This window comes from Lissotriton vulgaris, unplaced genomic scaffold (genome assembly GCF_964263255.1).
Source record: "Lissotriton vulgaris unplaced genomic scaffold, aLisVul1.2 SCAFFOLD_353, whole genome shotgun sequence".
Taxonomy (NCBI): Eukaryota; Metazoa; Chordata; class Amphibia; order Caudata; family Salamandridae; genus Lissotriton; species Lissotriton vulgaris.
The window spans coordinates 334885-359800 of record NW_028244383.1 but is presented as its reverse complement, the minus strand read 5'-3'; the positions used below and the strand labels follow the sequence as shown (position 1 = coordinate 359800).

The 24916-nt window shown below is 45.1% G+C and overlaps 1 protein-coding gene across 1 annotated transcript in view; it reads left to right on the top strand.

The window, feature by feature from the left end:
- LOC147667578 (verrucotoxin subunit beta-like) overlaps positions 1–24916 on the top strand; it is a 118159-nt gene that overhangs the window by 72242 nt on the left and 21001 nt on the right. The window contains exon 2 of the mRNA XM_086948809.1: positions 5358–7358. Within this exon, the coding sequence (XP_086804935.1) occupies positions 5358–7358 (2001 nt within the window). The remainder of the gene's footprint in view (positions 1–5357; positions 7359–24916) is intronic.

Sequence of the window (24916 nt, the reverse complement as noted above, 5' to 3'; positions counted from 1 at the left end):
ACGGTGGGTTAGGACCTGGTGACTGACCGTATCAAAGGCCGCACTTAGGTCTAGGAGGACCACTGCCACTGATCCTCCTGTGTCGATGATTTCCCTAGTTCTTTCTACGGCTACGAGGAGAGCAGTGTCCGTGCCCTGAACTGGTCTAAAGCCTGTCTGTGAATCGTTGAGGAGATGGTTTGACTCGAGGTAGTGGGACAGCTTTTTGTTCACGAGTTTCTCGGCAACTTTACCTATCCACGGGAGGAGTGAGATAGGTCTGTAGTTGGACAGGTCTGTGGGGTCGAGCGACGGTTTCTTGAGGAGCGCTTTGACGACAGCTTCCTTCCAGTTGTAAGGGACCTCTCCCTGTTCCAACGAGATATTGATCAGGGCTGTCAGTTGGGGAACTATGGTCTGCGTGATGTTTTTTGCGAAGCGTATGGGGACAGGGTCGCTAGGAGCTCCGCTCTTGGTTGAGGTGAGTATGGCCCTTACTTCCTGTTCTGTAACTGGGCCAAGTGACTCCAAAAAGGGTGTATTGGCGGGGGGCGTCAGCTCCTCGACTCTCTCCGAGGAGTCAGAGTTGGCGGGCGGGAGGGAGGTGAGAATTTTTTTAATTTTATCGTTGAAGAAGGAGGCCAGCTTAGCACATTTTTCCTCAGCGGCTTTGGGGTCCATGGGTTTCTGAGGGGGGGCCGGGACATGAAGGAGTTCTTTGAGAATTGAAAAGGTCTCCTTGGATGAACAGGAGGAGTCTTTTATTCTTTCCTCATAGTAAGTCCTTTTGGCGTCTTGTAGGGCTCGTTTGTATGCTTTCATGGAGTAGTGGTATGCACTTTTCTCTTCTGTTGATTTGCTTTTTCTCCACGTGCGTTCTGAGTTTTTGCATAGTTTTTTCAGGGCAGTAAGGGCGGGTGTGTACCAGGGAGCGGGGCTAAGTCTTTTGACGTGTTTGAGAGTGCTGGTCAAAGGAATGGAGCTGTCTAGGGGTCGGACTAGCCAGTCCATGAATTCTCTGTTCGCGGTGTTAGGGTCCGTGGACAAGGGGGCGATGGTATCGCGTAATTTAGTCTCCCATTCCTCAGGTAGTAACTTGTGCCATCGTCTGGCTTGTATCCTTGTTTTATGTTTGAGCGCTGGTGTCGTTTCGAGTGACCAGTGCATGAGGATCAGCATATGGTCAGTCCACGGTAAGGGAGTGGGGTCTTGGGCGTACAGGTTCCCAACGTTGGAGAATATGGGGTCCAAGAGCTGACCTTTCTCATGGGTGGCTTTGGGGTTTTGCAGATGGAGGTCAGCTGTAGCGAGGTCAGCGAGCAGGTTTGCTGCGGCATTGTCAGTGGGGTCCAGAAAGTGCATGTTCAGGTCCCCTAATAGGAGGAAGTTAGAGACTGAGGTAGTCTTGAGTAAGATGTGGTCCATCAAGGTATTGGTGAATTCGCCTAGAGTGCTTGGTGGCCGGTACACCAACAGCCCCGAAAGGGAGGAAGATGGCGAGATCTGGATAGTGAAGTGGCAGTTCTCGCAATCTTTGACAGTTCCGGACTCGATTCTGCATTTGAGGTGGTTTTTGTAGAGTATGGCTAATCCGCCACCTCTACCAATTGGTCTATTTAAGCAACATATTTGATAACCAGGGGGTGTTGCATTAGCCACATCGAAGTCACTGTGCGGGGTCAACCAAGTTTCCGTCAGAAACAGTAAATCCAGCATAGAGTCCTGGACGAGGATGTTGATTTCGTGGGCATGTTTAACTAAGGATCTGCAATTCAGAAGGCCGAGCCGGAGTCCTTGCTGGCGTTCCGTTTCCTCGGGTCTGTTGCAGAGGGTGCATCCTACAAAGGGGTTGTCTTCCTTGTGGACATATTTACACTGGGGATGTTTTTCCAGGTTCCAGGCAAGCAGTGAACCTCTGGAGTATGAGATGCGGTTTTGCGGATTGGGCATAGTGGCTGGGCCTAAGGCCGTCTGGGCCCAGACGGGCCCAGACGGGCTTGCCTTTGGCGCGCTGACGGCGCGCCCGCTGCGCCCGTCCGCTGCGCTTCCTGGCGAGACACATGGTTTATGCTGTGGGAAAAATTGAGATCGCTGACCTTGAGCCCCTTGCAGGGTCAAAACTTCAAGTCTATAGATCTCCAGTTACAAGCCTCAGGGGGTGGCCCAGTCCAGCCTCCTTCAGGCTCTTACAGGTGCAGATGGTCCCACCCCTGGCCCGGGCTTTGCCTGGGCATGGCCCGGGAACACCCACATGCATCTTGTGCTGCGGGAGCCCGAGCCCGCTTTTCAGCACCTCCTGGCGCGAAAATCACGCATTGGTGCCTCCCCGGCATAAAGACCTTGGCGGCTGGAGTCCCAGCAGAAAGCAGCAAGTGGCGATGGTCGCAGGCAACAAGTGCAGGCTGCCTTTTCAGCACCTCCTGGTGCAAAACCCACGCGTTGGCACCTCCCGGGTGCAAAGAACTCTGGGGACTGGAGTCTCGGCAGGAAACAGCAACTGGCAGTGGTCACGGGCAACAAGGTAGGGCTCACCAATCCATGCAGTATAAAACAGGATAAGATCACCTTCTTCAGGAGAACAAGAATATACCCCTTCTAACAAATTATATAGTACTTGTCTATTACACTCTAAGGTGAGGCACGCTCAAATATGTCAGAACTGTTCTTAAAATCTTAGAGATGCACTTGACGTCCTATTTTTAATACAGATCCGTTTCTTGTAATATGTGTCCAGAAAATGTTGTGGTAGATAAAATATGCTCTCTCCACTTCATTAATAGCTTTTCCATTGGATAAATTCCTCCTATTTGGGTATCACGTAGACTTGCATGTGTTGTGACAGATTAATGCATCAAGTTAAAACACCCTGCAGTCCTTATGGATAAGGATTCCTGTGCTCTACTATGGGTTTAAATTGATAGGATCAAGTTTCAGTATGTAGCAACGTAAGCTAACAAGCATTCTACCCACATCCGTCCTACACCAACAGCAGCTCCAAGATGTCTGGAGATATTTTTTTAAGTCACGTAAATCTCCGTAAAATGTCCCTATCTCCCAGTCGCACTGCTACAGAGTTATACAGGCACTACCTGTGCAATCATGAAGGACATTCTTTCTGCATCAAACTGTAAACGTGCCTCCTGGCATAGTCCTAGTTGTGTGATGTAAATCCAGTATTTGTAAAGCGCACAGCTACCCGGAGGCATCCCAGCGCTGGGGGCCGTCGGAAAGATTAAGTGAGCTATTGCCCAGAGTCACATGGTGCTGGGCTGACCTGCTGCCTGTGCCGGGGATCGAACCGTGAGCCCCATCATCCGTTGTCAGTCACCCTGGCCGCAGCTCCACACCTTTTCTCTCTGATGAAGTCCACTTGGCTCTTGAGGGTATTTGAGGGTCAAGTATCCCTCTTGTTACCTCCAGCAAGATTTCAACAGTCAGTTTGCTAGGAGGTGTTCTGAGGCCACACTCTCTTTCTGCACACTCTGCAAACACGTCTCCTAGAACACTACTGGTTAGGGAATAAAGTTGTCTTGGATGCTAAAGGACCCTGGGGACTAAAAGCCCTTCTGGTAATTTCTATAAGTCCTACTCAGCTCGATTTCTGAGAACTGATCGGAGGCCTTGTCCCCTTTCCACACCATTCTGCAAAGACCATTGCTACTTAAAGAATCACGGAAAATCACTGAAAAAACAAAGGTTACAGTTAAGTTATAGTTAGGAATTAGCATTTTAAAAACCTTAGAAATTCACTGAAAAGACAAAGGTTACAGGGCTCTTATAGTTAGGAAATGGGATTAAAAAAGCCTTAGATATTCACAGAAAAAAACAGGGTTACGGGAACATTTCACTCGTACAAAACCAGAGAAATTCAGCAGTTATAGTTAGCTGTGCTAACTATAAGTCATGCCCCTTCAATGCACTACTTATGACCTCACATATTACATCACTCATGACATAGTCGGTAACATCACTGAAGACGTCACTGATGAAATCTTAAATGACATCACTGATGACATCACCAGTTAGTGTGAGTGTTTCTAAATTGTTTATGAGTGTTAAAAGTATTTACCAAGGAGTATTGATGAATCAGTGGGTGCATGAGTGCCTGTATTGATGATCTCAGTGAATGTATGGGTCACCGACTAGGTTGTCTGAATGTCTGTATCAGTCTGACAGTTGGTGTGCAAGTGGCTGGATGCGTTGGCGAGTATGTACTTGTATTGGTGTATGGATGATTGATCTGTTGTATGAGTACCCATGTGGGTGTATGAGTGTCTATGTGTGTGGGTGAGAAGGTGTGTTACTGCCTGTAATAGTTGAGGCGGCTGGAGATGAGGGCCTGCGTGATGGTCTTTCTAGGGTTGATTGGGATCCATTTCAAAACTCTGCAGAGAATGCAAAGGGTGTGGAAACAGGAGGCGGTGACTGCATTGACTTGTCATTTCATGTTCCGTTGGATGTCGAGGATGATGCCCAGGTTATGTGCATGGTCTGTCAGTTTTGGGGTTGGTCGAAGTTCTGCTGGCTACCAACTGTCATCCCATATGGAGGTGTACTTCCAGAAGATTAGTACTTCTGCTTTATCTCTCATCCAATTGGCACATTGGTTCCGGTGTTGCAGAAGTTGGTTTTGGTGTTGGTGGGGTCCTCAGTGAGTGAAAGGTTCAGTTGAGTGTGGTCCGCGTAGAAGATTATGCTGAGTCTGTGGGAGCTGCCGGTGTCTGCAAGTGGGGCCTTGTAGATGTTGAGCAGGGTGGAGCTGAGGGATGATCCTTTGGGGCACGCCGCATATGATGTCCTTGGGTGCAGAGGTGAAGGGGAGTAGTCATATGCTCTGTGTGTGTCCTGTGAGATAAGATGTGATCCACATGAGGGTAGTTTGCTGTATACAAATGTTGTACTGACTGTCGATGAGGGTGTCATGGGAGACAATGTCGTACACAGCATAGAGGAGGAGGAGGATCAGTGCCAAAGTTTCTCTGTGGACAACATCAATTGCTGGTCATGGGTCCAGAGGTAATGACACATTTAGGCAGGACTTCAAGGGTGTTTTACATGTCACTTCGTTCAAACCATGTCCACTTTTGGAGTTTGATCAATGGTATGCCTTCTTAGTAGTCATATTTCAACAGTTTGCATTCATCTTTACCTCAAAAGCACAATATAGCATCTAAGAAAGACCTAGGTACTCTGATCACATGTGAAAGATTTGTAAACTCTAGTGAACATCTAGTAAAGAATTGTGAATTATCACAACATGATAAATACTGATTAGTGAAAAGAAGACATTACTTGCTCTTTGGCGTAAAAGTTTTGAACCTAATGTAAATCACAGTACTATTGGAGCCTAAATGAAATGCATGTTCTTGTTTTTTCAGGTGTTACTCTATGGGACAAGAAAATAATAGATAAATATATCACCCCACAACCGAGAACCGATTTTCACATCATTGCCTCTGACAGCATTGAAGACAAAACATCTGCCCTCAATGTGTCCTCCTCCCTAAAGGCAAGTTTTCTGGCGGGGATGTTTGAGGTGGGAGGAGCAGCAAAATATTTAAAGAAGACAAAAACCTCTAAGCAACAAGCCCGAGTGACCCTACAATATTCAACCACAGCTAGGTATGAAGAACTGACCATGACACAGTTAGGACAAAACAACATCTCTTACCCAGAAATATTTGACCAAAAGATGGCAACCCATGTGGTCACTGCTGTGTTGTATGGGGCACAGGCATTTTTTATGTTCGATCAAAAAGTGTCTTCGTCTGAAAAAATGAAGGACATCCAAGGAGAATTAAAGGGTGCAGTTGACAGAATACCTGAGGTTGCAATCGGAGGGCAGGGAGCTATTAACTTTTCGAAAGATGACAGTTCTAAATTTGAAAGATTTCGCTGCACGTTTTGCGGGGATTTTGCTCTACCAAAGAACCCGTCCACTTATGAGGAGGCCATTAATAGCTATAAAAGCCTCCCATCACTCCTAGGTGCAAATGGTGAGAATGCAATACCCTTAATGGTCTGGCTGTATCCTCTGAGCGAGCTGGACTCCAGGGCAGCTCAGCTGGTGCGCAGCATCAGTTCTCAGCTGATTGAAGATGCTCAAGCTGCCATGGAGGAGCTGAATGATGTTGAAATGGAGTGCAATGACATGCTGGCCCAGCCGGCCGCCGTACACTTCCCTCACATCAAGAGTAGAATCAAAGTATTCAAGAAGCTATGCAGACAGTACAGAATGGCCTTCCAAGCCGACCTCGCTAGAGTCCTACCCGCAGTTCGAGGAGGCGTGAAGGAGGAAAGCGCACTGGTGGACATTTTAACTGCCAAAGAAAAATCCCCATTCAATTCCACACAACTTTCTGAATTTCTGAAATCAAAACAGAATGAGGTCAACTTTGTCAGTGGATACATAGACTTCCTAACAGAGTCAAAGGTGGTGAAAATTGTACCTTCTCAGCTGGAAATGAATAAAGTGTTACGTGACCTCAGAGTGGAGCTTGTGTTCGCACTCATGTTCACTTCCCTAGGAGAAGAGGAACCATTTTTATCAGAATTAATTTCCTGGCTTAAGGAAAAAAAGTGGGAACCCACCCACCCAACCTCTGGAGATTGGTTTAATGATGCTGATGGAAACCAAAGATCTAGATCCCTCATGACTGAGTTCATGGAGTTTACAAGGCTCAATGCCTCAAATGAGAAGATGCAGTTTGTTGTGTCCTCCGTTTGTGATCCAAGCAATCCAGGGGCTTTGATTTATTTGTACGAGCATGGGGAACTAAAAGACAAAGCCTTCCACCCCCCAAGGCCTGACACTCCTAAAATACCTCAAGTTTCTCATGACAGTGTGCAGGTCACCTGTGCACCACTGCCTGCTGGGACAGACTCAGTGTGGAGGTATCAGGTGGAGTACAGGACCAGCAATGAAGAGAGCTGGATTTGTGTGAAAGGAGGTGATAACAACCACATGGTCGCACTGAGTGGTCTGCGCCCTAACTGCCTGTACCAGGTCAGACAAGCATTGGTGTCTGCTCGATGGGTCACTCTACCAAGTCAACCCACCCTCATGATCAAGACCCTTCCATGCAGCCCACCCGAGAAGGTGACAGGCCAGCAGAAAGGTACTGGAGGCATCACCCTCACCTGGAGGGAGCCTGGCACCATTGGTGAAGGCACCAGAATAAGTGCCTACAAGGTGGAATTCACAGAGGAACCTACAAATACAAAGACCTGGAAGGAGCAACTGACTTTGATGAAGGTCGAGACCTGCACTATCGAAGAAGTGAACCCCAAATCATCCTACAGAATCCGAGTGGCTGCAATCTGTGACAACGCTGGAAGCAGCGCAGCGAGTGAGGAGTACGTCTTTTGTAGAGATGAGGGTAAGAACCTCTGCTGCACCTGGCTCACTTCAAACACCTCAGGAACAACACTATGCACACTGCACTTACACTTAGACATGTGAATCTGCCCAGAGCACAGTACAGCATCTCAGTGAATTAAACCTACAGGGCCCGATATACAAAGGGCATTTTGTAGTATGTATATTGCTACATACAAAGACATGTGATTCACAAACTTCTGGGTTTATACATCTCCTATCGTTTTTGAGGGGTGATTCTCACAGTTGTACGTTTATTATGTGGTAGCAAATGTGGATGAGACACAGGGCATACTTACTACTTAATAGGAGGGGCTTAGTGAGGCAAAAAGACAAGTATAGGGAAGGGTTTACAGAGGCTATTTCACCCAGCCCTAAATTTACCACAGTCAAAAAGGACCCAAAACAGTAGTAAATGTACTCCAGGCAAGAGCTGTTGTAAGTCCATCACCACCAATACCCAAGCACTGGTACTTCAACACTCTCCCCAAAAAAATAATGGAGAAAGAGATGTAAAATAAAACTTCATAGGAAATAAAGTTAGATTCAATATTTTAAACTAGTCATCCCATTGATTGATTCTAATGTTTTGAAAAAATCAATTTACTTTTGGTGATGTGTGAGTACAACTGAGCAGAGTTCAGGGAAAAAATATTCAGGCGCACATTCACGAGTGTTACCCGTCAAATACAGAGCGACTAAGTCACAGGCCGAAATTTGAAGATTACTATCTGGAGTGTAAGGGGTTGCCTTGATTACACCAACAGTATTGAATGCACTTTTACCTTGGGGGACTAGTTACATACATTGGGCATCTGATGTCTACTATACCCATGAGGTCAATGCCCACCCTCAATTCCCACATGGCATCTCCACCCCAAATTCCTCAAGGATATGGCGTTTTGTGGGGATACTGCAGCATCATGGAGGGGTACATCACTGACAACTGGGCTACCACATCAGCTCGGGCTAATGAACGGCAAGTGCTTAAGGTGGTATTAGGGGGTGAATGCTTTATCAAAGCAAAAGATATCAAATTCCAATAGCATAAATACCCTAAGGTGCAGGAAGGGAGGTTGGCTAGTTTTTAGCAACAAGTGAACAATGCTGGACAAGGAGACAGGCAATTTCTGGGTGTGAAGAAAAGAGTAGTGGACATATGTGCAGCATTGGGTAGGTTTACTCTCCTCAACTAAAGGAAGAGGATTGATAGGGAGGGAGAAAAGCCAGGGCAACTTTTAGCCTGGCTGCTTAATAGGGAGACCCCTATACCCACTGTAATACTTCTCAAAGTAGGAGATGGTTCACTGGTGACTACACAAATAGTGATTGATAAATCCCTAAGGGAATATTTGGTGGATGTATGTAAGTAGCCACTGCAGAATTGTCAAAACCCTTTGAGGAGAGCATGCTGGAACCAGAGGGGGCTCTTTGACAAGATGAGTTGGGTTGGTTATCCTCAAGATCCCATGCAATATGGAACTGGGGACTGATTAACAGCCTCCTGAGTTCTATCATGAGTACACATCTATGTTCTCTGCTCAGCTCACCTGATACAGGTGTTTCTGGAGGCCAACGTCCTTGGTAGGGGGGGACAGGGATGCCACCTGTCATGTCTTTTGTTTCTCTGGCCATGTAGTTGTGGGCTACATGAACCAACTTGAGCTTTGTACTCTGGACTGTAAAGAGGAAGCTAACAGATTTGTAAGAGCTGGTGAAATAAGCCTCCATGGAATGGCTGAAAAATCCTAATGTGATAATATGATAGGCTATCTGAAATGATTTCTCCCTTCTCTCTGTAAGATCACTTGAGTTTCAGAGAGCCCACAGGCTATGAGATCATACTTCCATAACTAAAGGACTGAGACACATCATTACCTGTTGTCTAAGTCATCAACAAGTTTGACTGATTCTACAAGGGAAGTGGTTAATGCACGATTAACTGTCACGTGTCCTCATTTTCATTTTCTTTTCCATTCCATGGCAAGCACTGCACCCTTTATCATATGTTCACTGCATCGTCCAAAAACCAGGTATCCAGTATTAGGAGTCTTACAGGCAAGCAATTTTTCGCCAACACTAACTGGTTCAGGTTTTTGCGCCAATTTTTCCTCCTCTCATCAGTATATGTGATTAATATTTAATGAGTAGAACGGATCTATGATGTTACAACGCGTTATTTTACAACGCATGCTGTAACATCGCAACTTTTACAACGCAGGTTCCATTACATCGGATGCCATTACAACGCAGGATATTACATAGCAGATGCTATTACAACTCATACCATTACATCGTAAGTATAGGTAAGTATAACTTTTTAAAAAAAATGTAGTTAAGTTAATTTAATTAATTTTATTTTACTAATATAATTAAAATAATAGTAAAAATGTAATTAATATAATTTATTTAAATACGTTTAATTTAATTCTAAATAGGAATTAATGTAATTTAATTAATTTAATATAATTTTATTAATTTAATTTAATAAATTTTGTAATAGAAATTATTTAAATTTAATTAATTTAATTTAATTAATATAATTGAATTAATCTTAAAATTGTAATTAATTTGATTTAATAAATTTAATTAATTATAATTTATTTAATTAATTCAATTTAATTAAAGTCGTACTTTAAAAAAAAAACCTAAAAATACCCCTGTACCCTAAAACCCAAACCCAGCCCTAAAACCTAAAAATACCCCTGTACCCCAAAACCCAAACCCAGCCCTAAAACCTAAAAATTCCCCTGTACCCTAAAACCCAAACCCAGCCCTAAAACCTAAAAATACCCCTGTACCCCAAAACCCAAACCCAGCCCTAAAACCTAAAAATACCCCTGTACCCCAAAACCCAAACCCAGCCCTAAAAACTAAAAACACCCTGTACCCCAAAACCCAAACAGCCCTAAAACCTAAAAATACCCCTGTACCCCAAAACCCAAACCCAGCCCTAAAACCTAAAAATACCCCTGTACCCCAAAACCCAAACCCAGCCCTAAAACCTAAAAATACCCCTATACCCCAAAACCCAAACACAGCCCTAAAACCTAAAAATACCCCTGTACCCCAAAACCCAAACCCAGCCCTAAAACCTAAAAATACCCCTGTACCCCAAAACCCAAACCCAGCCCTAAAACCTAAAAATACCCCTGTACCCCAAAACCCAAACACAGCCCTAAAACCTAAAAATACCCCTGTACCCCAAAACCCAAACCCAGCCCTAAAACCTAAAAATACCCCTGTACCCCAAAACCCAAACCCAGCCCTAAAACCTAAAAATACCCCTGTACCCCAAAACCCAAACACAGCCCTAAAACCTAAAAATACCCCTGTACCCCAAAACCCAAACCCAGCCCTCAAACCTAAAAATACCCCTGTACCCCAAAACCCAAACCCAGCCCTAAAACCTAAAAATACCCCTATACCCCAAAACCCAAACACAGCCCTAAAACCTAAAAATACCCAAACACCCCAAAACATATACCTCAGTACCCCAAAACATATACTCCTATACTCATACTTATTTTAAAAATTACTTAAATTAATATATTTAATTTATAATATTAAAAAACATAAATAAATATATTTATTTATAATTAATATTAATTAAATTAATTAAATAATATTAAATAAAATTAAAAAATATATATATACTTACCAATACTTACGATGTAATGGTATGTGTTGTAATAGCATCTGCTATGTAATATCCTGCGTTGTAATAGCATCCGATGTAATGGAACCAGCGTTGTAAAAGCTGCGTTGTAACAGCATTACGACGTAAAAGTTGCGTTGTAACAGTAACATACCGAGTAGAACTACCAACTATTGTCCACGTAATCACTGCCTAAAAAAGCACTCATGAGCACTTGTCTGCGAATAGGACGCAATCTTTCACATCACTCGCCTGTTTTACCTTCCACCCACTGACCTGTCCCCCCCTCCACTTATAAAGTTTGCCGCATTTTAACCCACAAAAGTCACTGATCTAATATGCCTAGTAGAACCTATGTTTATCAACAATTTAGTTTTCTCTTTTTCCCCCCTTCTTTCCATTTGTTATTTATGTGTACAGTAATGCGATAAAGGCATTGTGTAATTGTATTATGTAAGACAACAATAATTGATCTAATTGTCCTGAGGATGATGCCCAGTATCTAGTGGTGGCATTGAAACGTTGTCGACGCCCATACGCCATATGCAATATGATTAAGCAATATTGTAATGTGCAATGGTGTATAAAGTAATGATCTAAGTCTGTAAAATTCTAAAAACGAGTGTACAAACGTATTTTACCTTGCCCTTTGGCCATTCTGTGTTCGTTGTTGTGTCTCTATGTTGTGTGGGTCACGGCTATGCCCACTTGTCATCTAATGTTTGAAACAATTCCTTAAGTTTGTTCTTATATGAAAAATAAATTCTTGTCCGGCTGGACAAAAGACATACTAACTATTTAGAGTATGATTATTGCATGAATGTAATCTCTGCTCCAAAAATAGGGACCAATGCTCTCTATAATATGATACTGCCCAAGGTCCCTATACTATACCTTTTTCTGTTCCCTTTTTTCTTTGTAACTGTAAATATCACTCAGCAGGCTGCCCCACCAGTGCGTCATGCAAGGTGATGCACCGGTGGCGCAAAGGGCTTGTAAATATGCCCCTCACTGCTTAGCGATAGAAGAAGCGCCGCCTGCCCTGATAGCCTATCATATACCATCACCTTGACTCAATTTGAATCCACATGTTATCTTCACTCAATTTCTTATTTTATCCTGTGAATATGATTGTGCTCGTGCCTGCCTGCTACCTCAAGTCTCCCCCTAGAGGTTTACTACATGGATTCCAGTTTCTGAAAAACTATTCTCACTATACTAAGATATATCAAACGTTCACTAAAGTGGGTGACTAGGGTGATCAATCACAACTAAGAGGAAAAAAAGTTGTCCCTAATGCATGACAACTAAAAAGCTAAGAAATCCCATCGTTACAACGAAGCGGCAGGGAGTGGTACAAAAAGTGAAAAGAGGCAAGAGAAAATCTGTGCATGTACGTGCTCTAGGAGGACTAACATTGATCCCTGAGGTCTTTCCTATATTAGTTCCTACTACACCTTGAAATGGGAAACCAACAAAAGGAAGCACTCCAATGATTGAGACAGAGTTAAGGGACAACACAGCAAATGGCACAGTTGAACCAGTGCCAAAAGCTGAAGTGAACACAGAAATAAACAGCACTGCCCCTTCCATTGAATTGAGTAATCAGCAGATAATTCCAGATGTCACCTCTATTCGCATACTGCCAATGGAATTTGCACTTCCTGACATAGAATAGAGTCAGCTCCCCTATGCCGCCGTGAGCAAGCCGCTGAAAGAGACCTTAGAACTATTTAATAGCACACCAAACAATGTAATGAAGTTTGAAGCAAATGTAGTCCCCTCTCTGGATTTCCAGCTATTAACATTGTTTCAACCTACAAATGAGCATGTCATCATCTCCAAGACTCTTCATACACTACAGAGGGTATGTGAATCTACTACAACTGCTGAAAAAAAGCAACATTCAATTCTGACCACACACTAGAAATCCAAACTGCAATACTAACATCTACAAATGTCCTGCCTACCTGATAGAAGGGCAGATTTTGGAATGTGAGTTCAAACAAGGCAAATCATTAATGGGCAAAAAAGCAGAGTCCACATGGAATATTCTTAAAAAGGTAAAAGATCATGAGAAGGGGAAAAAGAGAATGGGGAAGGAATAGGAACAGGATATTTGTTACATAAGTTATTTGCAGAATCACCATTTGATCTGGAGACACCTACTAAGATAGCTGCTCCTCCTTGTTACCCGATACTCGATTGCGTCAGTGGTGCAGGGTACTCAAAAAATCACCCTTCGACACCTTCAACAATACAAGAAACAGACTTCAAGATGGCTAACAGAAGTAAGGCAAATGTAAAGAAGTCAGTGAGGAAAAAGAAAAAAGAAAATCTCAGAACTACTAAGAGGAAACCCCAAATAAGAAAGTTTCCTCTGACAGATGCTCACACATGAACCGAGGTATACAGAGCATGCTGTTTCACCAATAGAAAGGTAAACCAACAGGATGCGCAAGTACAGATCAAAGTCCTGTGCAATGTAGTTGAAGGTCTTGTCATTGTTTGGTACTACTGTCCAACAGAAGAATAGTAATATCTAAAAATGTAAAGGTGCACTAGGAAATGTGCTGTCCTCCAAATAGTTTTGAGGCAATATTGATAAATATTCCTCCTTTTTTTATTCTTTTATTATATTTGAGCAAGGAGAAACTATGAGATCATCTTAAAACTGCTGCATAGTACCAGAAATGCACTGTGAGGCCTGACTGTCCCAAACAGGATGTGTGAGAGGCTCCAGCATGCATGCTCTCAGTTGCCTGCAACTAAATGATCATAATTACTCAGTCTTGCATTAAATCTGCAGCTGCCTGGTGTTCTGGAGGGCACCGAAATAGTGTGCACATGGAAGCCTCTTTACTCAACTCTGGAAGAAAAGCGAAGAAGTGTCCTGATGAAGTGCACCCCAGAAGCCCCGACTGAATGCACTCCTAGCAGTGTCCGCATCCAGTGCTGTGCTGCCAACATAGTGAGGTCAGCAAGAGGCTGAGCCTGCTGCACCGATCACGCATGAGCCAAGCAGTTTGCAGCTGCTACTGGCCTATTCTACTGTCTTGTGATTGTTGAAGTGTTTAATCGACAGACATGGAAGCACTTCAGGAATCACAAGAAAATAGAACAGACCACAAGGTTGTTGATAAAACCAGCAGGAGGTGTGAACTGCTTGGCTCATGCGTTCACATTATATACAATAATATAATTAAATCTAAGATTATTTAAACTCACCTGACCTTGATGGGGCCAAGTTTTGTTACTGTGCCAGCTATTCCACATGGATGTGGATGTGGCTGGCATCCTGCTGGGAACAAACCCCTTTGAAGGGTGGCTGACTGTTTGGCAGCGTGGAGGCTGGCCCTTCGTATTTCACCCTTTGCTGTGCGTGTGTGTCCTCAAAACCATCTATTTTATTTGTCTTTGCAGCATGATAGTAGCAGCTGCAGCAGGTCCAGGGGCAGGAGCCCCTCGGTCTCCAGAGTGAGAGACTCACAGCCACCAGAAGGAGCCTCTAAGCATCCTCATCTGGACAGTCACAGCAAGGCCTCCTAATGAGAGGCACAGGCGGAGGTGCGAGGAGTAGGGGCTTCAAAAATGAAACTTACAAACAGAACTTCCACCCAGTTAATGAAAACATTTTTTGTCTCAATCCTGGGTGGCAAATGAACAATGTTGCCAACTTGCTGTGGTGCTGCAGCCCCATTGAGAGCACAGCAGAGCCAGCGTAGCTGGCGCAAACCGAACTGCAGAGGAAAATGTTATAATTAAATACCAGGGCTTCATCCAAATTCTGTTCAGTGTGTGCGAGGCTCGAGCTGTTTAACAAGTAAGGCATGCACTTTTAATTTACTCTGACGACCTCACATTGACTTTGCGCAGAGAGTAGACACGGACTTTCCCAGCCTGCCTCACCCCATAGACCAGGCCCTGTTGAATAAGTACTGGTGCTAAGCATCGGCAAGCAGCGGCACAAATTAAGCACTGCCCTTGCTTCAGACTATCTACAGGAGGTATATAACCTTTTGTTTGGAGACGGGCACATACTATTCAGGTGTAATTGAGGCTGGGCCCAGCTCCTCCCTCGCATCCTGCCAGTGATGGCCAATCCAGTCACACATAAACTCCCATTGTGTGTGGCTGTTTAGGAGAAATACACAAAGCCCAACTGCCATCTACACCTGTCGTATGCCAGAGACAGGCTTCAGCAACCAAATGGCTCAGGCAAGAAAACATCAAATTTGAATAGTGGCATTATCAGAATTATAATTTAAAATCCAACATCAGCATAAGTTAGGATTTTCAATTAGGATTCCAGACACACCAAACATGAACTAGTTAGCTCTTCCCATTCAGAAATTACACTTATAAAATGAAATAAGTCAACTACCATTTGATCCTTTGGGAGAGATAGGTCGTACAAAAGTTTAAAACATGTCCAACTTTTTAAATACACCGTACCCGCTTTCCTTTAAACACTCCAGGGCATGCCTTAGGGGTGTATTACATGTACTAGAAAGGACAGTTTGGGCCTGCTAAATGTTTGTTTTAGGATAGCTGGACCCCAAGGAGGACCAGACCCAAGTGCATGATTTTATAACCCATGGGCTTCCAAAGTAAGCAGTCTATAACCCTGCTTCTTGATAATGATTTGACTATTATCCACTATGAAACTGATGCTTTTTTAGTACAATCATTTACCTACCTGCAAACCGATAACCTGCTGTTCCTCCATAGGATAACATTGACAATTTTCCTTCGCAAAAAACGACTAGGTGTGGAATTTTCAAAACTGATATTCTTTAAACATCACACCAATTACAACATTCCTTAACTTACCTGTTTTCAGTAAATGTATCTTGCTGGATCTAGGCATCCAGCACTGAGTTAGAAAAAGTAATGTAAAAGTAACTTACATGCAATTTGTTGAAAAAGCCTATACGTTCCAACATACTGTGTTTGCTGAGTGTTGCAATCTACTACATTATCTGTAAATCTAAGCAAATGCAATTTCAACTCCGTTTTCGAACTGTATTCAATCAAGTAGCTTATTACGGAACAGTATTTAATGCTTACCTGTACCAGGCTTGCTTGGTTCTAAAAATAAAACAACAGTATATTTTTTTTATACAAAAACAATTGGCCTAGAGTTCAGTTATTGAGAGTGTGAATTAATTTGCTGACTGAGTGTGTAAACCAAGTACTTAACACTGTCCTCTGATACTGCCTTACTGCTTGACCATGCTACTACTTGAAAGAGTAAGGTTCTATCTAACTTTAACATTTCCCTACCTTTGGGGACTCTTGGACTCTATAATCTTGGACCCCACTTTGGTGCAGTATATATAGAGCCAGTTTCTTACACTGGTGGGATATATAACTTGCATTTGTTGGATTACTTGGATACCACCTGATCACACAACAGAACTCTTAAATTGCCTTTAGAAGTTAAATTGGCATTTTTACCAAAATAATAAAACTCTTGTTAGGGCCTTGCTTAAGTCTCTTCAGAATTTTAGAAAATAAAAAGTCACTATAGTCAAGGGTAGAGGGGTTAGAACTTTTTTGTTAGCATGTTTCAAGAACAGAACCCAGCTATTCGGGAAGATAAACACATTTAGCAACCTGGACATGTTTGAGGAGCTTGACCTCTCCCCTTACCTTCACCTGTTTTTTCAGGAGTTAAGGTCCTTTTGCAGAATTAAAAACATGGCCATGGGCCTGCATCCAACCAAACAAAAGCTCCAGGAGCTGTTGGCTGAGAATGCTAAGGCCCACCCTTCTGAGAATGGTGATGACCAACCAGAAGGGGAGGAGGTGAGGAGAGTTGAGATAGGTACCCACCTCCCCCAATTTCTAGGGAAGAAAGGGTCCCTGTACCCTAGCTTCCAAGAGTTAACCCCTGGGATCCTAGAGGCCACACAGGTAGTTCAGGTTCTAATGAGGGCATTGAGGACAGCCTCAATGAGGAGCACAGCCTTTTAGCAAGGCTGGCCAAATGTCCAGACCCTGGCTCTAGAAAAAGAAAGAAAGGAGATGGGTTTAGCACCCATCAATGGTGGCAGCAATCCAAATGATACGGATAAAGAGCAATCTTATGATCCTAAAATCCCAAAAGGGATTGTCTCTAAATTTGAGGAGGGTGATGACATCGCCAAATAGTTCCCAGTCTTTGAGAGGGCCTGTGACATGAGAAAGATGAAGAAACTTCTCTGGGGCGCACTTCTGTGGGAATGGTGCACTGGTAACTGCAGAGACAGGCTTCTGACCCTCTCTGGGCCAGATGCAGGGTCCTATGATCTCATGAAGAGAACTACGATTTAGGGATTTTGACTCACCACTGAGTAGTACAGAATGAGATTCAGGGGGGCTCACACAACTCAGAATTAGTCCTGGATTGATTGTATAGACAACTCAGTAAATACACTAGATGGTTGGTTAACTGGACACAAAGTGCATGTTTTTACAGGCCTTAACAATGTGTGTATGAAGGAACATATTTTAAGTAATTGCACAAATGAAAAGTTACATCAGCATTTGGTAGACCTAGGGCTAATTTCTCCCCAAGAATTGGGAAAGAAGGCACACCACTGGGTGAAGACTAGAGTGACTAGGACAACCACTGGGGAAGACCAAAAGCCAGATTCTGAAATTAGCACGGACTGTCTTTCAAAGGGAATACCGTTAATGTAGACAGTTCCTCAAGTGCTGTAGATTTATTTACTGATCGCCGTGTCAGGAATTTGTGCCCCTCTCCGGCTGTGGGGCAGTGTTCTATCTGTCCATTACCCCACACCACTGCGCTGCTTATCTCAGGGTAACCTTTGAAGGGATTTGGGTTTTTGTGCGGCACGCGTGTTTAGTTATTTGTGGCAATGAGGTGCAGAGTGAAAAGGCCGACCAGTCTTCAGCGGTCCTGTGGTCCAACGAGCACAGTCCCCCGCAGCCCCGCAATAGAATGCAGAGTCCCTGGCGGCCTGCTACTTAATCAAGGCAGTCCCACAACTTAATCAAGGCAGTCCCTGCAGTCCCGTACCCTGCCCAAGCCTAGTTAACCCACATGGCAGCTTAGCTTCCCATGCTGACCGTTACCTGGGACTGGTACTGGCTTGAGGCTTCATTCATTCTTCAGGGATGCCTGGCTCTCGACGAGGTAGCACAGGGGTGGAGCGGGGTAGCCCCTCTGGGTTTGAGCGCAGCCACACTTCTTGGCTCCGACGTTGACTTCCCACGGGGATTCCTGTTGCCAGGCAACGCCGGATCTCCGCACGGCGTCCTCACTACCAGTAGTAGGCTCCGGCCCGCAGCGTCGATTTTGAGGACAAAATTGAGCAGCGCCCTGCTGGCAGACTTGGGGCTTGTGGCGGTGAATAAAATGGCAAACTTCACAAAATACTTGGTCCGCCCCAGCAGGGGTGACATTAAGGGTCACAGCGCAGCGTATTCACAGCCTGTTCAGGGACCCGGGTGGCGGCGGTGAATCCGGCTACACAGCGTGTCCCTTCCCAGCTCTTTCAGGACACCGTGCAGTTGGGTACCCATCGAAGAGGTGATTTTGGGTGAAACAGCACTGTTCTTCATAGAGCTATACAGCGCATTCAGGTCCAGGGTGATTTTGATTAACCAGCACTTCTCCTCCACAGCGCTTGCAGGGCAGTTTGCAGGGAAGATAAAACGTGGTGATCTTTATGAATTCCCCCACTAGGCAGGGGAGCAGTCAGCCTTATGTTGTGGAGACACTCTGGGGATGTTTCTTCAGTCTGCCTGGCAGGGCAAGATCAGTAGACAGTAGGGTAGCTTGCAAGTTGGGTCAGCAGTTCCTGGGAGGAGTCAGCCTCAGCAGTGTGGCAATCCTCCTGGTGCAGCAGTCTCACTCCAGCACAGATTCTTCCTGGTCCAGTAGTGCAACAAAGACGTGTAGCCAGGGCCCTCCATTTTATACCCTGGAGTCTAGTTACTGCAAGGGGGCAGAAGTTACTGTGAGGGTCTAGGGCGTAGGAGTCTGGAAGGGTCTAGGGAGCTCTGGGATGTTCCCTGCCTTCCCCGAACTGGCTTTCTACAGTAATGAAAGGCAGGGCAGTTAAGGCTACGGTGGGGCAGCCAGTCACAGCCCATCAAGTGGAGAAGGTGTGAATCACCACTCCCTGCTCACAGCCCAGGCAGGCTATCAGTATGCAGAGGGAAGGGGGAGTCTGCAGTGCCCAGACTAGGTGTAGGCAGAAAAATGTCAATTTCCTTAAAGTGGGATTTCTACAGTAGTAGTACCCAAACCCAATATAACATTGGAAAGGGTTCCATGCCACGATTCCAACTAGAACAAACAACATACTTATTAGGTCCCAGTCAGAAGTTATCCCATAAAGGGGTTCCCCAATGTTAACCTATGGAGTTGTAGGCCTCACTGCGGTAGCAGGGGCCTCTCGCAGATAGGCCAGTCTTACCATGTTTTAGGGGAGAGCACCTGCACCTCAGCACTGTTTAGCAGTGGTAAGGTGCCCAGAGTCCTAAGTCCAACAAAAATGTGAAGTAAAAATGAGAGGAAAAAGAGCAAAAATGTAATTGGAGACTACCCTAAGGCTGACAGGTTCAACAACAGTCATCTGTAGGTAGACGGTGACTGGAGTCAGGGAACCGGACACTGCTCAACATGACCGGACACAACAGCACCAGGGTGAGTAACGACCAGGGTCTGTGGGTACGGGGTGAGAAGGGCACAATGGTAGACATGCACAATTGAGCTGAGCACATCTCACATAGGTGACACCATCATCCTGAGATGGCGGACCGCCCCCGAGTCATCTGGTATCCCTGACCGGTGCCAACTATGTCTTACTTCCACGGCTACGATCCGGCTATCCGGGATATTGATCCCTTGAGAAGGTGATGCGATTGTTGCCTCATTCTAACCTGTGAGGTGTGATATCCCTGCCCTCCTCCTGTGGCCTCTCAGAGGAAGTGTCCGCTTTGCTGTGGAGAAGGACCCTTCGGGAAATCATTTGAGCTTTACTGAGAAGGTCCAATCGCTTGGGCTTTACGTTGCCCTTTGTTCTAGATAAACCATACACTTTTTGTGCTTTAGGTGTATTGTCCCACACCTCTTGTCCATCTTCGCCCTGATGAAGGTGTAGCCCCGGCTGGGGCGATACACCAAAACGCGCATTGGCGTTGTTCGTGCAGGGCCAGCTGGTTTGCATCCATTCCTTTCCCCCCCCCTTGATGACTTTCTCCAACTTGTCATCTAATCATTCTGTGGCTATTGTATATACCTTGATGCAATTGTTAATTTGAAATGTATGCGTGATGTCTGAGGTACAATGATGAGGTTTGGATTGCATGATAGTATGAATTTGAGGTATGAATTTGGTGTGTGGGACCTGATTAATTGATTCCTGTTTTAATAAAATGTGGCGTGGTGTTGTATTGAATTTGTATGTATAAATTAATTAAATGTTTCTTATAAACTTGATAAAGAAAAAATAAAATGACCATACATTCTGAATAATCCAATGTGATTGTCCTTCCTAGCCTTGGTCTGCTCCGGTGGGTGTTCTTGAGTATCAGGAGCCTCTCCTAGGGCCTTCTTTGATCATATTGGGCAAGTAGTTTGTAGATGTTGGTTGTTTTTCACATCTGCGGACAAACCATGCTCTAGCCCCTAACTCCCACCAAGAGACCAATGTACCCAAGTAAGCAACATCTCAGCACTGTATAAACACCAAAGTCAAAGACACATAGCAGGAAAGGGATAAAGGGCAGCAAAATCAGAGCTCCAAAATGCAGCACACACACATTACATGCAGAGCACATCAACAGTGACAACAATGTGTTACAAACCGCAACACGTCCACAAAAGAGCACAGGACACCACTGGTGCCGACTGTTTGTAGACACTGGCCAATCACAAGTGGCATTGCAGGAAAGTATGAGTTGATAATGTACACGTACAAACACACACATGTCTGTTGTCGAAATGTCCACTGTCCCCATCAAATAGGCTGCTCCTCCCAAACAGCCACAATGTACACAGTCATGCAGTCTGTATGTAAACATGAACAATGCAACAACATACATGTGAACACATTGTTACACTGCACCTACCCTTCACATTGCAGAGGGACAATCAACACCTCCTGCAGAGCAGCCCGAACCTCTATATTCTGATGACAAAGAGGACGACCACAGCTTCAACTCAGACTCCCTCCAAGAATTCATTGACAGCCTCCTCATCCCACCCCCAGCCTCTACACAGACCACACAGCAGGCAGCACCCACCACCATGGATGCCTCCATGGACCCCCATGAAGAACACATGGCCTTCCAGCGCCGTGTGTTGGGGTGCCAGGAGCAGCTGGCTGAACAGGTGCGGGTGGGCTTTGACCGCATGGCAGACAAACTAGGTGCCAAACGTGGGTGACTAGGTCCCATCAGGGACAACTCACAGTCCCTAAAGGACACCCACAGTCCACTCCATGCTCTCCAATAGACCATGGATGACATCGCTGGTGCTCTGACTCAGAGACAAGGACAACTATCCAGTCAGACTGGCTCTAGCAATGTCACACGGGAGTTGGGAAACATGTGGAGGTTAATGGAGGCCATGGAGCGGGCCGTCGCAGAAAGAGCAGCTGCCACCGGTGCACATTAGCGAATGGTAGCTGGGTTCCTAAATGACCTCAAGACCATCCTCATGACATTGCGGCCACAAGTCCTGGTGCTGATGCATGCTGCTGCAATCACTCCATCCACATCTCAGTCCCTGAAGTGTCAGTGCCACACAGTGCGGCAGACATTCCACCTTGGGCCCCTGAGGTGTCACTGCCACACAGTGCTGTAGAACGGCCAGCACCTCCCACACGTGAGGCATATGGAACAGCAGAGGACAATGATGTGGATGAAACCACCTTCATGGTAAGAAGGATGCAGTAGCATGCATCTCCGCCATATGGCCGGTTTCAGCTTGGTTCTTCCCTCCGCATCATCACCTTCCACTGTCCCTCGATGCACCCATGACACTCATCTTGTACCTTGCAATGGACTGCCATATTCTGTTTGATTGCCAATGACACAGCAATCAGACTGGGGACTGAACTCTTCCTCGTCCTTTGGACTTGTCATTCCGTGAAGGACTCTGGCTGGCCTTTCATGGGCCAACATCGTCATGTGGGGTTTGCATGGCCCTGTACTGCTTCAGATTCAACACTACACTGAATTTGCATTAAACATTCCGAATCACACAGATCTGTTGTGTCTATTGTCTTTCATGTGTGGTAGTATGGATGAATGTAGGGTCAGTGAATTCCTCTTTAGTCCATGTGGCTCATGCCATCGGACTTGAGCCACAGGGTGACACATTGCAGAATGTTGTCCAGGTGGTGCCGACACAACAGCAACACATGCATTTGTTACTTCGTTGTCCTGCCCCGTACGGAAAAAAGCTCAGAGCCCCGGGGTCATCTTTCAAACCTTTACGCTGGACTGGCTTACGTCAAGCCAGCCCACTACGCTTATGCACACAAGGGGGTCCCAAAGCTACATATGCTGGGACTTCCCTCTAGTGATCTGCTGACCCCTGATCTAGTTGTCAGCATGCCACAGCAACACCTTCATGGCTGGTTTAACATCCACTACTGACCCATCCAGCACACATGTCAGAGGACATGTCACCCTGCCAATAAAAAGAGCTGGGCACATGTGCTCGATGCCATTTCCAACCTCTCTTGGGGTGTATCTGTGTGGTGTGCATGTAGGGATTAAGGCCCAAGGGCCTGCAACATCACATTTCGCCAGCCCGGAAGTGACATGAAGGCGTCCGCACCACAATTCCCATCATAGAGGGTCCATGACTTGTGGGGCACAGACTTGGTGGCTCCGGATGCACTGCGGCCGGCACAGGCACACCACCACGGGACCGTGACTTTCGGGGCATTGAGGTTGGGGCAACTTAAGTACTGAGCGGATGTGCAGCCTGCGATGATGCCCCATCCCGGTGGTCTGGACTGCTCAGGTTTTGTGTGCCCTGCTGGACCACAGTGTAGGCCTTAGCCAATGGACAGTGGGGGCCTACCACTACATGCCGTGGCTTCGCTGGTCACAGAGTTAGTGGCACCTCAAGGGCCTGCGATGATGCCTTGTGCTCTGGTATGTCCTCTGCCGTGGCGAAATCAAGACCCAGCACCAAAAGTGAGACCTGGTGGCCTGCCGAATGAGGTACATAATGTAGAGAGTGCTATGTCGTCTGTGGTGGTCCTTTTTGTCATCAGATGAGAGAAGTTCGGGCTGCTCTGCAGGAGGTGTTAATTGTCCCTCTGCAATGTGAAGGGTAAATGCAGTTTAACAATGTGTTCACATGTATGTTGTTGCATTGTACATGTTTACATACAGACTGCATGACTGTGTACATTGTGGCTGAATGGGAAGAGCAGCCTATTTGATGGGGACAGTGGACATTTCGACAACAGATATGTGTGAAAAACTAAGGAAAGAAAAGCTCCAAGGAAAATATTAGTTAACTTCAAGAAATACACACTGAAGGAGAAAATTTTAAGTGAAGGCTTAAAAAGTGTGGCACTAAACAAAGACAACTGGTCCTTTAAGATCCGCTCGGATATATGCAAAGCAACGCAGGACAGGCAATGGGAATTGGGACAGCATATGCAAGAACTAAAATCCCTCGGGGCAAACGTACAAATGAAATTCCCTGCAGCCCTCCGAATAATGTGGCGCAACAAAATGCACAACATAAGGGAACCTCAAGAAGTAGAACACTTGATTCAACAGATAAAGGACCAGATTCAAATGGAGAAATTGGTCTAAGGAAGGGAAAGTGACCTAACTAACATAATAGTCAACGTAAACTCTGGTGAAATCGGAGCTCGAAGTGGGTGGAAAATTCCGCCCAAAAGAAGAAGGGAGGCTTCCTCAGGGTGGGAAATCCGAATCTCACAAGTATATAGTAATGTAAATACTGTAAAAACATGGGTGGGCGCAAAATAGGGAAAAAAAACAAAAATATCCTCATAATCCAAAAATCAAGAGCTAAAAGGGAGTCAATCAAAACCTATAAATCGTGCATTAGCCTAGGTCAGGCAGCTACAATTGTAAATAAAAGATGACAAAGGAGAGTACTGTTAAAGTCCTATCGTGGAACGTTAACGGCCTTAGAACCCCTAGCAGATGGAGAAGAATTTTGGAATATTTAAAGGAAGCAGAAAACGAAATTATTATCCTCCAAGAGACCCACCTTGTAAGTTCTGAATGGGACCAATTAGAAAAAAAACTAAACTGGATGGAAACTTGCATATATACGACACAAGACTGCAATATAAAAGGGGTAGCCATTATCCTAAAAAAGTCTCTTAAAGCCAAGGTCATAAGTAAAGTGGTAGACAAGAAGGGAAGATGGGTAGTGATTAAAGTTAGTATAAACGATAGTATACTGACTATAGCTGACTACTATGGTCCAAATTTGGACGACCCGTCTCCCCTTCAGGAACTCTATACGGAACTACTGTCTACTTCCACCCCATAATCATAGGTGGTGACTACAACATAATACTTGACCCCAAAGTGGACAGAAAACCCTCAAGCAAACAGATGAACCTTCCAAAAATGAGGGAGTGGATCGGGAATTATAAACAAGATCTAGGCGTGGAAGACTTGTGGAAACAAAAAGGAGAAAAAACACATCCTTTTACATTTCATAATAAAAAATTGGGCCATAGGTCAAGGATAGATTTATTTCTTTTTAGTAGGAGTCTCCTAGGCAATGTCAAAGGCATTGAACACCTTCCAGCGCACTTGTCCGACCATTCTGCAGTACAATTAACCCTCTTAACACCTAAAGATGTAAGTCCCCCCAGATGGACAGTTGAATGAACCATTTTCAACGACTCTCAAAATGTGTGCCA